The sequence below is a fragment of the Tachysurus vachellii genome, chromosome 16 (genome assembly GCF_030014155.1).
Source record: "Tachysurus vachellii isolate PV-2020 chromosome 16, HZAU_Pvac_v1, whole genome shotgun sequence".
NCBI classification, from domain to species: Eukaryota; Metazoa; Chordata; class Actinopteri; order Siluriformes; family Bagridae; genus Tachysurus; species Tachysurus vachellii.
In genome coordinates, this window is record NC_083475.1 from 17411689 (window position 1) to 17425682 (window position 13994).

At 37.0% G+C, this 13994-nt stretch overlaps 1 protein-coding gene across 2 annotated transcripts; it reads left to right on the top strand.

Moving 5' to 3' along the window:
* The first annotated feature begins 5560 nt into the window (after positions 1 to 5560).
* svopl (SVOP-like) lies at positions 5561 to 13945 on the top strand. 2 transcript variants are annotated; one of them, XM_060890073.1, is made up of 16 exons: positions 5562 to 5720; positions 6050 to 6250; positions 8946 to 9037; positions 9146 to 9244; positions 9747 to 9818; positions 9946 to 10070; positions 10177 to 10240; positions 10341 to 10466; positions 10595 to 10723; positions 10801 to 10874; positions 11014 to 11210; positions 11314 to 11425; positions 11629 to 11710; positions 11843 to 11932; positions 13536 to 13649; positions 13844 to 13945. In XM_060890073.1, the coding sequence occupies exons 2-16, from the start codon at positions 6085 to 6087 to the stop codon at positions 13853 to 13855; spliced, it is 1554 nt and encodes a 517-aa protein (XP_060746056.1). In that variant the 5' UTR covers positions 5562 to 5720; positions 6050 to 6084; the 3' UTR covers positions 13856 to 13945. The 2 variants fall into 2 exon arrangements, with proteins under 2 accessions (XP_060746055.1, XP_060746056.1); XM_060890072.1 differs by lacking the exon at positions 13844 to 13945 and having other exon boundaries at positions 5561 to 5720; positions 13536 to 13779.
* The last annotated feature ends 49 nt before the right edge of the window (positions 13946 to 13994 follow it).

Here is a 13994-nt window from a genome sequence, read left to right on the forward strand (position 1 = left end):
AGAGCTACTGAGGTGACATGGTGGATGTTTTTGAATAGAACAGGATGAGAAATGTGTCTCTGATTGTATTACCTGATTCGATGGCTTAACGTTATGGAGCGTCATACTTAACACGTGACCTCTAGAATTATTTAGCAGGAACGTGCTATTCATTTGGAGAATTCCTTAAGGCTAGGGGTATTTCCATACCTTGGAGTAGCAGAGATGTAGATAAATATGAATATGTTACTCAGAATGGGGGATGTGGTAGCCTAGTGGTTAAGGTGTCTTACCAGTGGGGAAGGTTGTAAGTTCAAATCCCAGGTCCATGAAGCTGCCACTGCTGGGCCCCTGAACAAGGCCCTTAACCCACCATTGCTCAGTTGTATAAAATAAGATAAAATGTAAGTTGCTCTGGATAAAGGAGTCTCCCAAATGCTGTAAATGTAGAATGAATAAGAAGTACGAATGAAGTCATAGAATGAAGTACGTCTCTGATAATATTGCATGAACAAACAAAATAGTGAAAGCAAGCAAACCTGCACAGATCTCTAGTTGAGATTAATTACAGACTGAGTGATGTAGCTAAGGGTTGAGCAACTGTGGGAGACAGAACTGATAGATCATTGCTGCTGTTTCTACATCTGAGGTTTTTCCAGTGTTTCTGGAGACATAGTGGATCATTGAAGAAAAAAAATAAAGAAAAAAGGAAATCTTTCGTGGGGGAAAAACCCTCCAGTTTAGGACACTTGATATTTAAATCTAAATACATATCCAGACAGGGATATTTAGAGCACTAAACAAATACAAACACTGTGTTACACCAGTGACTCTAATATGTTTAGATAGTGGACGTTATGTACTTTTGCCTCGTACCTCTGTGGTTGGGGCTTGGGGTGCTTCAGGGCTTTTCTCTGGGTACTCTGTATTCCTCCCCAAGTCTAAAGACAGATGAAGTTTGTGAGTGTGTGTGATTGTGCCATGTATTTGATTGGCACCCTGTCCTACACCTTGTGTCCTGCCCAAGTCCCCTGGTATAGAGTCCAGTCTTGCCATGAATTGGATGTATGGATGGATGAAGCATAACTGAACCAGCTGTTATGAGTTAAGTACTTCATGGCTAAGAAATAGATCTTGAGGAACTTCAATCATAAGCTCAATATAATAAACTGTAGCAACAACATATTTAAAAAAAAATACACCATGTCACATCAGCAGCTCTGTAGTCAGTAAAGTGAAGATTAAATATGAATACTTTATTTACATTATTATCATGCCATGTTTCGGCCACTTGACCAATATGGTGCTATTCAATATATTTATTTATGTGTGTGTGTGTGTGTGTGTGTGTGTGTGTGTGTGTGTGGGTGGGTGGGTAAGAATGACACAGTGTTAACCCAGTAAAAACCCTATAACAAAACTTCATTTTGCTGTTGAAATGATTCAAATGTTGTGAAGAGATAAACAGTATTTGTGATTCATATCTCTGATATCTCTAGAATCAGCTAGGCCTAGGCTTCAGGTTTATGTGAGTGTGAGATATTGAGGAAGAGAAATTACTGTTTTTGTTCATGTCTAAGTGTGTAAGTGCCATAAAGAAGGTTATTGAAAGCTCATCGGAATATTCCAGCATTTTTACAACCTTTCTATAAGCTTTATTCCTAGCATGTTCCTATGTGATTACTGCAGGTGAGAGTTTGGACATTTTTCTGCATTAAGAAAAGAATTGGATGGTGATAAAGGTGATAAAATAAAAGTACCAAAATTATATACTCAATTATAATTTTATGTATCTATAAAAATAAATAAGTAATTGCTCTTGTAAAAGGTTTCAATTTCCAGTACGTAAGTCTAAAAAGTGTTCAGAAAAGTAAAGCTTCATAAAACACACAGATTTTAGTTAAAGATAAATTAGCGTTTCTTTAACAAAGTGAACAAGAACCATGGTAAATCATTCCTCAGACAGAATTACCAACAACTCTATACCTAATCTTTCAAATGTTAGCTAGCATAAAAGCTGAAAGCTAATCTCTTGATGTCGTAATACAAACTGCAGTGATAAATACAAATAAATACAAAAGGGAATGTAGCTTTAACCCTAACCCTAACCCTGATGGATCTTAGGTCTCATTCTCACTGTTAAAGGTAAAATTTGTTACGAAGTTGGATTGAATTTATTTCTGAAAGTCTGGCTACAGTAGGTTTCAAGAACGCTGGAGTATTCCTGGAGTATAGTAAAGAATGATCATTTTAGTCACTTCTAAAGTCCCCATTTACACCTGATTTCTTCAAGCATCATATGTCTGGATTGAATTCTGATCATATTTTCTGATCGTTTATACTTCTTGTCAAATGGTGATTTGAATACTGCCACAACTGCCACTTTGTGTCAGTATGCAAATCAGATCCTTATATCAGCTTTGGCTGTTGCTAGTTTTTAGTTGGTTCATGGCAGTAATAATAGCTGCAATAACTAAAAAGAAAATCTCCAACTTTGGTAATCTGGAATAATCTAGATAGGGTTTCAGTTCAGTTCAATTCATTTACACTTATAACATTTCTGGTTAAAACGTGTCTCAGGTCTCAAGTGGATTGGATTTAAATCTGTTTTAAACCCAAATCTGTTCATTTCCAAGTATCCATATCCAGATTTAATCTCCATTCTCAATGCACTATTTGACGTTTTAAAATGGACACATTTACAATTTGTGTTTATCCAGGTCAGTGTTATCAACATAAAAAAGCATAGTAAATGCACCCATTTATGTGGATAATCTTCATCCGGATATAATCCAGAGAGTAAATGGGGTCACATGATATCTAGGTTCCTTGTTAGCACCTGGGAAACCTCTTTCCTTTTGTGTCTATATTCCATCTCACTCTCTTGGTCTCTGCAAACTGCATCCCTGTATTTAACATGTACTGTCTCTAGATTGTTGTGCAAAAACAAGGGATAATAAAATCATGTGCATTCAAAATTACACCTAAGACTCTTTTTTCCTCTACAGTACTTGACGACTTTGTGAGTAAGTCAGGATAAGCTGGCCACACTTTTTGTTTACTTACTACACCTATTTCAACAGAGGCTTCACAAGGCCATGCATACAGCTGCTCTAGCCTTGTAGTCTAATCCTCCAGATTAGCCACTGCCTCTATGTATTTTTATCTTTTGTTGTTGTTGTTGTTGTTTTTTTTAAAGATCCTGTAATGTTATGCGAATAGCTGCTTCGGTCTACAACCACATTTTTGCATGTGCAACACAAGGGCACTACAAAAACCCATAGCATTAGCATGATGTTCCAGAAACTCAGGTTACCAGAAGGAGGCGAACACAAAGGCAGACAGTGTGTACATATTTAAAAAACCTGTTTAGCAACTTAGCATCATAGCCCAACACTTATAATCGTGTTCACACCCTCTTTTCACTTCATGAGGCACCTCCCTGCATAATCAGCATTTTTATACACTCCTGGGACAAACAGGGAAACATCTAGGAAGCAAGATAAGTTCACTATAATATACATACACAAACCAATCTGATTTTGTTCTAGATTCAGTAAAACGTCGCATGAAACCTGATCAGCAGCGTCTGTAATTCAAAACCTGGCTAGCGAGCTTTTCCCAACCCACTGTCTCATACGTAGATGACAATGATGTAATTGTCTCCTAAATGTTAGGATTTCAGAGTTTCCTTTGATTTGAATCGCAGCCCCAAGACAAAAGGAATTGAAGCTCATGTAATGATCATAAGATATATGAATCATTTTCACAACTGGACAAGAAACAAGTGTTGAACTGAACCGTATCTGATTTGTATATTATTTTAGTATTCTATAATAGATTAAATTCACTGTTATCAGAGTGTACATTTACTATACCTTTATTTTTAATAGCTATGTTAAGTAAGTATTTCTGTGAGGTCATGGCTACTCTGCCCATCTCTCTTCATTACTACTAGTGACACGACTTAAAGAAATCAGATGAAATGCATGTCAAACGCATCAATGCAAAAATTGCAGAAAGGAAGCAACTTTGTTCAAATAATGATACTATTGTACTGGTCATACTATATAACTTCTTCCATGCTAGCTGTTTTCTTTGTAAGTGTGTCACTGTGGATCTGTTCACACCCATTACAAATACAGGTCATGTAAATAAATGGTCATTTAAAGACTGAAGCTGAATGTGACAAGGTCAATGTGAAATTAGGAACATATCTTAATGAACCGTAACAAGATTTAATACAATTACTTAGTTATATTAAGCAAAATATGATACTAGATGATATGATATAAGACTCTTAACCTTTGTAAACATTAATGCAATAACTGCTGCAATGAGAAACATTGAAAATAAACTCTCTGGTTATTGTTCAGCTGGTGATTATATTATTAGTATCAAGCTGCTGGAATCAGAACGGTGTAACATCAATGTTAATATTTACACATTTCCATGTAAACCTGTTAAACATGTCCAACCTTTAATATTTGGATAAATTATTTTACTATAGCACTATTTTGCTTTTGCCAAGCTTTGTGTTTATGTAGCACCAACCTTGTGTTTTAGCTGTTGGTGTGAGTTAAATAATAATGTTTGCTTTTTACGATGCTTGTATGCCTGTGGTCAGGTTTACTTCCTCTCCGTCACACTTCACACTTTTAGCATTTAAATACAAACATTTCAAACTACTTCCTAGTTCCCTTTGCTGGATTTACCTTCTACATTTAATTCAATTTCATTTAAACAATAACTACACATTCACTGAAGCAGACTATAATGTTTCCGTGCAAGCAATAAAAGTGTTAATCCATCCATAATCATTTTTATTTTATGTCTACACATGACTCCATCTTGTTTATCTGTGCACTTGAAAATAAATAAATAATAAATAAATAAATCAATTAATTAATTAATAGTTTTATTAGACAATAACTACACATTCACTGAAGCAGACTATAATGTTTCCGTGCAAGCAATAAAAGTGTTATTCCATCCATAATCATTTTATTTAATGTCTACACATGAGTACATCTTGTTTATCTGTGCACTTGAATAAAACAAACAAACAAACAAACAAACAAACAAACAAACAAACAAACAAATAAATAAATATTTTACATTTACAGCATTTAGCAGACACTCTTATCCAGAGTGACCTACATTTTTTTTTATTTCAGTTTATACCCCTGAGCAATTGAGGGTTAAGGGCCTTGCTCAGGGGCCCTGCAGTGGCAACTTTGTGGACCTGGGATTCGAACCAATGACCTTCCGATCAGTAGTTGAAATAGTTTTTAGTGCCATCACCAAAAATTTATTTCTCCTTTAAGCAAGAAACTCCCTTTTCTTTTTTAGGTGTCTTCAGAAAATCTTCCTGTTTAGGTTCAACACTTTTTTTGCATGTATGCAAATGACTGTGACGATTTAATAATAATATGCAGATTGCATTATGACGTCATGTGGTGACATGTGAGTATGTATTAGTGACATTCTCTCTGATATTACTATTAGTAAAAGTTGTTTAGCAGTTAATAAGGGTGATGGGAAAATAGCCTGCATGGCCCTTTAAAGCCCAGGTCCTGCCTCCTGCTGTTCATCAGTTCCTCAGGGACTCAGAGACAGTTTACCTGTCGGCAGGTGAAGGACGGAAACTGCTTTTCAGCTTAAAGCAATTATGAGGCGAAACCGGATTTTTATTGTCTTCCAGAATCACATATACTTCAGGATATAAGAAGCAGAAAAAGGTAAATCTATCTGTTTTTTGTGCCTTTTATCCCTGTAGTAAAGCAACGAGCACCTGTGAATGGCTGAATGTCCACTTTAAGGAAGGAAGTGAATTGAATGCTTGTGTTTACACCGAGTGAGTCTGTATGTATATTTGATCATTAAGAGACTTAATGAGGAAGTTATTCCTTGTTATTCCTTTAATGAGGACGTTAATCCTTGTTTGTGTTTCTTGTCTCATATCAGACTAATGAGAAACCGACACAACACAAATAAAACAAACACTTTGTTTTTTATCCTGGAACAAAGTGGCGCTTGTTTTAATCGTATTCTGTGATGATTTCCACAGTATTATTGTGTTGAAACTGTTGGACTAAGTGACGGATGGCTGAAAGAGTTAGCGCGAGCTTCATGAAAACGCAGCTCGTGAGCGCGATTCAGCTGCAGGAGCTGGAGGAAGAGGAGGAGGAGGAGGAGCAGGAGCGCGAGACTGCTGTTGCTGCTGCTGCTGCTGCTAAACCTGCTGCTAAGCCTGTCAAGGAAGCCAAAGGTAATTGTTTCTAATTATAAAGCTCTGAATTCATTCATCTATTAACAACATCTTGTTAATTCAGTATAGACCTCTAACTCTTACTTTAACTCTAACTCTAATTCTACTCTAACTCTTACTTTAACTCTAACTCTAATTCTACTCTAACTCTTACTTTAACTCTAACTCTAAATCTACTCTAACTCTAACTTTAACTGGCAAACTTTGACCACAACCCAAAAGTTCCCAGACTACAATTATGAGACATTATACTGTAACAGATCAGTCCAGATTTCTGATACTGTAACATCTGACCATTTCTAACATACCAGGAAGGTTCTCTGCACTCACACACTAGTCTAGTGCAAAGTGTTTTGTTATAGGAAAATGCCCCAAGGTGGTGTGATATGGCCTGACAAGGAGCAGAGGAGTTTATAATACATACATGCTTATGCATTTATGTCCAAATAGCAGTAGCAACATAAAAGGCACTGTTCACACACTGGCCTGACTTTCTTACTGTACTTAATCCGGGCGATTCCATGAGATACATGGGATACATACTTATCAGGGCTAAAACATTCCTGTCCAAATGATTTCCATCTATAGTCCACCTATAAAATTGAATGCACAGAAGTGTTACAAGCTCTGTTTCATTTTTAAAAATTTCCAGTATGCTCGTTATCATGACCTGCGTCTTACTGTACATGGAAAACTCTGATTTTACATTCAAAGGTACAGAGGAAATAGAAAGTGTGTACAACTTTCAAGTGAAAAACAAATGTTTTAGGGAGAAAAATGAACCTGGTTGCATACGGTAATTATGCAATAATAAACAAAAGGCATATTGGAGGACATTCCTTAACATTTACAAAAGAACAAGATGAAAACTTATCAGAGAGGCTGCTGATAAATCTATGACAACAATAAATGTGCTGAAGGGATATCTGGGAAGTATTGGTCAGTCCCTGCATGTAACAACAACGATAATGATGATGGGTAATTTGTAACTAGGTGAAGATCGGAAAGTTGTGAGTCTAAATTCCAGGACCATCAATCTGCCACTGCTGGGGCTCAACACTCAACTGCTCAGTTAATAATTTTGATAAATGTAAATGAGATAATGGATAATAATGGATAAGGCTGATTCTCTTCACGTGTCTGGGCATGTCTATGGAATAGAACACTCCAATCCATGAGTTATGGTCTGATGAGGTAGAACTTTTTGACCATATACTGTATTTGGTGCAAAAACAAGAGAGCTGATCACTCACAGAACTCAAAAACCATAGTGAAGCATGGTGGTGGTAGCATCTCTTCAGCCTGGACTGGGGCTCTAGTGAGGATAGAAGAAATCATGGATAACTTTAAATACCTCTCTGTTTTGACCCAACGCCTGCAGGACATTTTTCTGAATCTAAAAATGAGCTAAAGAAAAATATCACCTTTCAAAAAGCACAAATCCAAGTCAACAAAGGAACGGCTTCGGAAGAAGATCCCAGATCTAAATCCTAACAAAAACTTGTTTAATGACTTAAAGAGGCATGTGCACAGGAGAGCTCCTTGTAACTGGGTATATCTGTAGAGCAAGGAAATAAAACTGCCAAATAAAGATGTGCTCCACTGGTCAACTCTTAAAAAAGATGAATGATTGGTGTATTACAAGCAAAATGGGTTTTTAATAGGTATTAGTTAAGGGTGTGCACTTTTAATCAACCAGGTTGTTATTAAGTTTTTCAATTGTTTATATATGTTACGTTTGTTGTTCACTTTAATGTTGCTGCTTTTATCAGCTGGATGAAGATATGACGTTATTTATCTTGGTTTCAATTTTTCTTATCTCACAAAAACCTGTCATTTTTAACAGGGATGTTTAACTTGCCTGTCAGATGATAATGCTCCTATGTATACATTAGACATTAGGCCTTTAAGCCTTTGCATCTCCTATTACATATGTGTTTAAGGGGGCATGGGTGGTACTGTAAGGAGGGTGGGTTTCGGGTGTGTGGGATGATTGTTTGTAAAAAGCACATTTTAAATAAAAAAAAAAAGCCAAATTCAGCAGGGACACAAAAATAACAGACTGCACTTTTAATATTGAAGCATGTACAGTATGTAGACTCAATAAGACTTGGTTTGTCCTTCTAACCAGTGCAAAATGTGCTTTATTGTTTAAAAGAACATTTCTGATTTAAAAAAAAGATTATTAAAAGAGATGTTCTATAACAAACATAGAAATTATGCTAAAACTTTGTAGTATGTTTGTACTTTGTATTTCCTCAGGAGCTCTTGGTTGCTTAATTCCACTCGACTATATATTATTATATATTATCTACTGTCCAGTGTCACCCAAATGAGGATGAGGTTTCCTTCTCAGTCTGGTTCCTTTCAAGGTTTATTCCTCATATCATCACAGGGAAAATTTTAGAGATAAACAGTAAATTAATTGTAAACTTAATTTCTTGAAAGCTGCTTTGAGACAATGTAAATTGTTAAAAGTGTTGAATTTATTTGCATTGGTTAATTTCTTTATTATTTTTATCTTTATTGAGGATTTCACCTCAATTTTTTAAATTCTGCTGCATTCTGGGTATCATTGCAGTGATGCATGTGTATTTAATTATTTGTTAGTTTATTTGCTTGATTATTTTTATTAAATATTGTCCTCCTCTGATTAACCTTATCATCCTTGTGTTTCCTTTCTTTGCTGTTACAGAACAGAAATGTTACAGCGTAGAGGAGGCTGTGGAAACCATCGGCTTCGGCCGCTTTCACATACTGCTCTTTGTTATTATGGGCAGCGCCAATGTAAGAGCTTTATTTTATATTATTTTCTGTGATACAATCCTGAATCTGTATCTGTAGGTGTCAGTAAATGTGTATCTGTGTGTGTGTGTGTGTGTGTGTGTGATGTAGATTGTGGAGGCAATGGAGATCATGCTGTTGGCTGTGGTGTCTCCGGAGATCCGATGTGAGTGGCATCTGGAAGACTGGCAGGTGGCTCTGGTCTCCACGGTGAGATTTACAACCAAGTGTCCTGAACTCATTTAATGGTAGTTTGTGGTAAGATGAGTGAGTAATTTATCTCTTGGAGGTGTGTTGGTAAAGGATCAGCAGTGTGAGGAGCTACTTTTACCATGCCATGGTTGATTATTTTCCAATAACAGAATATGTGGGTGTTACTCCTCTTATAGCACAACAATTTGCCAACCATTACATGTGTTTATCTACTTATATGTCTGTAGGTTTACTGTTAGTAAAACATGTTTGTTCAAACTCCTTTCAAAAATTCCCTTTCTTTCTTTCTTTCTTTCTTTCTTTCTTTCTTTCTTTCTTTCTTTCTTTCTTTCTTTCTTTCTTTCTTTATATTTATTTGTTTGTTTGTAAGGGAGAATTTAAAATGTATATTCTGAATTTATAGATAAATCAATTTGTAATTGTCTATAATTTATATGTACAATGTCTTTTGTTAAAAGTGCTATACAAATTGAAAGTGTGTGTGTGTGTGTGTGTGTAGATGGTGTTCCTGGGCTTTATGGTTTGCGGGGTTCTATGTGGATACGTGGCAGATAAATACGGCCGCTGGAAGGTCAGATAATATCAGTTATGTTAAAAACATCTTTCATAATGTTGATGTTCGCTGTATAGTCTGATGATGAGTATGTGTGTGTGTGTGTGTGTGTCTACTCAGTTCTGATAGTTGTATGTTCACACAGGTGGTGTTTGGTGGCTTCATGTGGGCAGCATATTTCTCTATGCTCACGTCATTTGCTCCAACCTATGGCTGGTTTATTTACCTCCGCAGCATGGTGGGCTGTGGAGTAGCGGCCACATCACAAGGGTACACACACGCACACACACACGCACGCACACACACACACACACTTTTCACTGCACATAATAAGCATGTGTGTCCTGATCTGACTCTTCCAGTCTTCCTGTTATAGGTTTGTTCTAAAGACAGAATTTATTCCTGCTAAATACCGAGGCTTGCTGCTGCCCCTGGCCTCAGTAAGTGAGAGATCAACGCTTCTGTCTAGTAATAATAATAATAAAAATAATAATGATGATGATGATGATCCACTGAACTTGCACATTTGTGTTTGGTCAGATTTTCTGGATGTTGGGATCGTTGCTCATTATTATTTTGGGGATGACTGTGGTGCCCACACTGGGATGGCGCTGGATGATTCGCTTCTCCGTCATCCCCAGTGTTCTACTAATCATCCTCTTCCAGGTGAAGCTCACATCACGTCTCACCAGAATAATCATCATGGATAAATAACTTCTTTCTTTCTTTCTTTCTTTCTTTCTTTCTTTCTTTCTTTCTTTTTATATTACCTTCTACTCTCCTCTCTCCTCCAGTTTATCCCTGAGTCAGCGAGGTTCCAGGTCTCAACAGGGAATGTAGAAGGAGCTGTTGTTACTTTAAAAAAGATTGCAAAAATGAATGGTGCCAGTCTGCCTGAGGGGGAACTACGGGAATCTATAGTGGTGTGTAAGCTCTCTCTCTCTCTCTCTCTCTCACACACACACACACACAGTCTAGTGATCATATTGTGTGTTTTCAGACGGAGAGAGGAAATGCTGCCACTCTGGTTAGTCGAGCTTTCCTGCGGACATCACTTCTGCTGTGGTATTCATGGTAACGTCTCTTACACTCACCTCGTGTGTGTGTGTGTGTGTGTGTGAGTGTATATGTGTGTGAGTATGAAAAGAAGCATCCTTTTACACGAGTGTTTGAGCAGATCTTCTTAGGAGAATGCCATATCTGATGCCTGCAGGTTTGTAGCATCTTTCTCCTATTACGGCTCTGTGCTGAGCAGCTCAGAGCTCCTGGAGAAGAACCTGCTCTGTATGACCGACGCCGACGCGGCGCACAGCATCAAACACAACAAGGACGAGGCGTTATGTTACTGCATCCCATTCAACATGGCTGACTACCAGACCCTTCTCATCAGCTGCCTGGGAGAAGTGGCACGTGAGTTCCTGATGTGAATTCTTCCACCGTGTAGTCTGTCAGATAAAATACACAGATAGGCGGACGTCACGCACCGTGATGATCTCGATGATTTGCTTTGCAGTGATCCCTCTGAACATCGGACTGTTGCATGTCGTGGGCCGAAAGTTTAGCATGGTCATCCTGCTGGTCCTTTCGGCCGTCTTCTTCATGCTGTTGAACATCTGCACCACCATGTGAGTATACGCTTCTCTTACATTGTTGTAAATAACCTAATTAAGGCTTCATTTGTGCACCCTAGCGTTATGCAATGGTGAAGTTTCCCTGAATCTTTATTACCATTTTAAAATAATCGCAATAAACGATAAATATAACATATGCAGGCGTAGACTAACTAGTTTCCAGAGTAATAGTTAGTGATCTCGTTTCTCTGCTGCAGGTTTGGGTTCACAGTGTTGCTCTTCCTGCTGCGTTCACTCGTCTCCATGAATTTTAATGTGGTTTATATTTACACTGCAGAGGTGAGGTCCTTTTATATCAACATTGAACTTTTGCTTCATAAATTGGTTTTCTAAGCATGACTAAAGATACTGTAATATGAATAATAAATCCACTGAGATATACATATATCGGAGTAACGGTATGTCCTGCAGGTTTACCCCACAGCTGTGCGCTCTATAGGAATGGGCTTCTGTACTTCATTCAGCCGCATCGGTGGCATGATTGCACCTTTTATAGCTCAGGTAATGCTGGCTTAAGTGTGTGTGTGTGTGTGTGTGTGTGTGTGTGTTAATGCTCATCAATGTTTAATAGTATTGGTGTGGTGGTTTGGGAAACCCATCAGAAACCCATCAGACATCACTGAGGCTGAATTCTGGATTTAATTTTTTCCTATATTTGTTGTCTTGCAAAAAAACAGTCAGTTTAACGAGTTTGACCAGTTTGACCAGTTTGACCAGTACACCACCATTTCATTCCACCGGCAGAATGGAAATCGACTTATCAGATCTCTTCAATCACTATAAACATATGATTTGTTTCATTTCAGAGAGCAGAGATGGGTTTAATATTTACATTTACCTTGAGGATAGAAGTGTGAAAATGTGTGAAAATAAAAACAAAACTGTTTTGTTTCTTTGGAACTTTTCTGTGAATATATTGCTCTACTATGAGAGTGTCTACTTTTATAGGAGCTTCATATTAACCACCACTGTGAAGACATAACAAAGACATTCAGTGATGAAAACAAACACAATAAAATGAGGCACAAGTCAATTTTTTTGGTTTTTGGTAAAAAGAGTTAATAAATAGGGAAACTGGTAGATAGAGATAGGAATGTGAGCTTGTCTGGTCAACTCTACTGTATGTGTATGTAAACTCCAACTCCCAGAACACCCAGGGGCGTACACACTGTGTGTTTGAGTCAAATCTAAATTCAAATTTAAAGAGTCCTTCTGGGAAGTTTGTAGTTACAAGTTGTAAGTCCTCATTTTGCAGGACGTCAGGTGCGTCCACGTCACTGCGGTCACGGTAAGATGGAGGTGTTGCTTTTAATGCACTACAAAACAACACAGCAAAGCTTGTTTCAACTAATAATACATATCAGGTGTTTTGCTTTTTTATGGATTTAAATCAGATCCTATCTTGTCATAAAGCTAGTGCTAAAAACAGACAGCTTAAATTTACAGCTTAAATTCAGTGTGTAATCAGATCCTGGCTGTCAAAATGTCCATCAGAGCCAAATCTTTAGAAGCGGTTTTTTCTCCCTTTTCAAGAAACTCATTATGTTGAAAAAAAAATAGAAAAATGAGAAACAGTTGTAGAACACGAAGGGCTTTCCCAGGCTGTCACATGTGTGAAATTATAATAATTGTTAACCCCTTTATGTAGAAACAAATGGCTTGGACAGACTTTATTTATTATAAATCTGATTATAAATAGAATTTATTCAGTCTCAGCCAGAGGCATTGCTCGGGATGGGAGGGTTGAGCTCCTTAAGACTAAGACTCAACAGTTGCATTATTATTACGTCACCAACTCTTCCAATGAATGAATGAATGAATGCATACTTGTTAATTGATTTGTCTATTAAATTCTTTGACTTTCTTTCTTTCTTTCCTTCTTTCTTTTTCTTTTTTCCTTGTTTTGTTTTTGTTTACTTGATTTTTTTAGCATACTTGTTTATTACATACTTTTCTTTCTTTCTTTCTTTCTTTCTTTCTTTCTTTCTTTCTTTCTTTCTTTCTTTCTTTATTTCTTCCTTCCTTTCTTTCCCTCGGTCTCAGCCTTAGTATTAGTTACTTCCGTTTTGCTGTAGAAGGTATAACTGTGTGTTGTGTGTCTCAGGTCCTGATGTCTAAGTCTGTGCTGTTAGCTCTGTCCCCGTTTGCTGTGACATGCTGTCTGTGTGCTATTGGGACTTTCCTGTTACCCATAGAGACCAGAGGACGAGCGTTACTGGTAAACTTTAAAAGCTTTATTAGTTTTGCATGCTGCTCTTTATGAATAGTTTTCTTCTTCTCTCCTGCACTCAGAATTCTTCTACATTTGCTTTTCTTTAATTAATATCTCTCTCTCTCTCTCTCTCTCTCTCTCTCTCTCTCTCTCTAAATTCAAGAGTATTTTAATGAAATGTCTTATCCTTTTTTTTGCAGCAAAATGAGTAAAGCTCATGAAGACACTACTAATATTTTATACTATATATTTTTTTGATTGTGTTTTTTTTGTAAATTGATTAAACTTGAATCACAAAATCATTATGTATTATCTGTGTCTATCTTTTAAAAAAAAATACCAACACTGCAA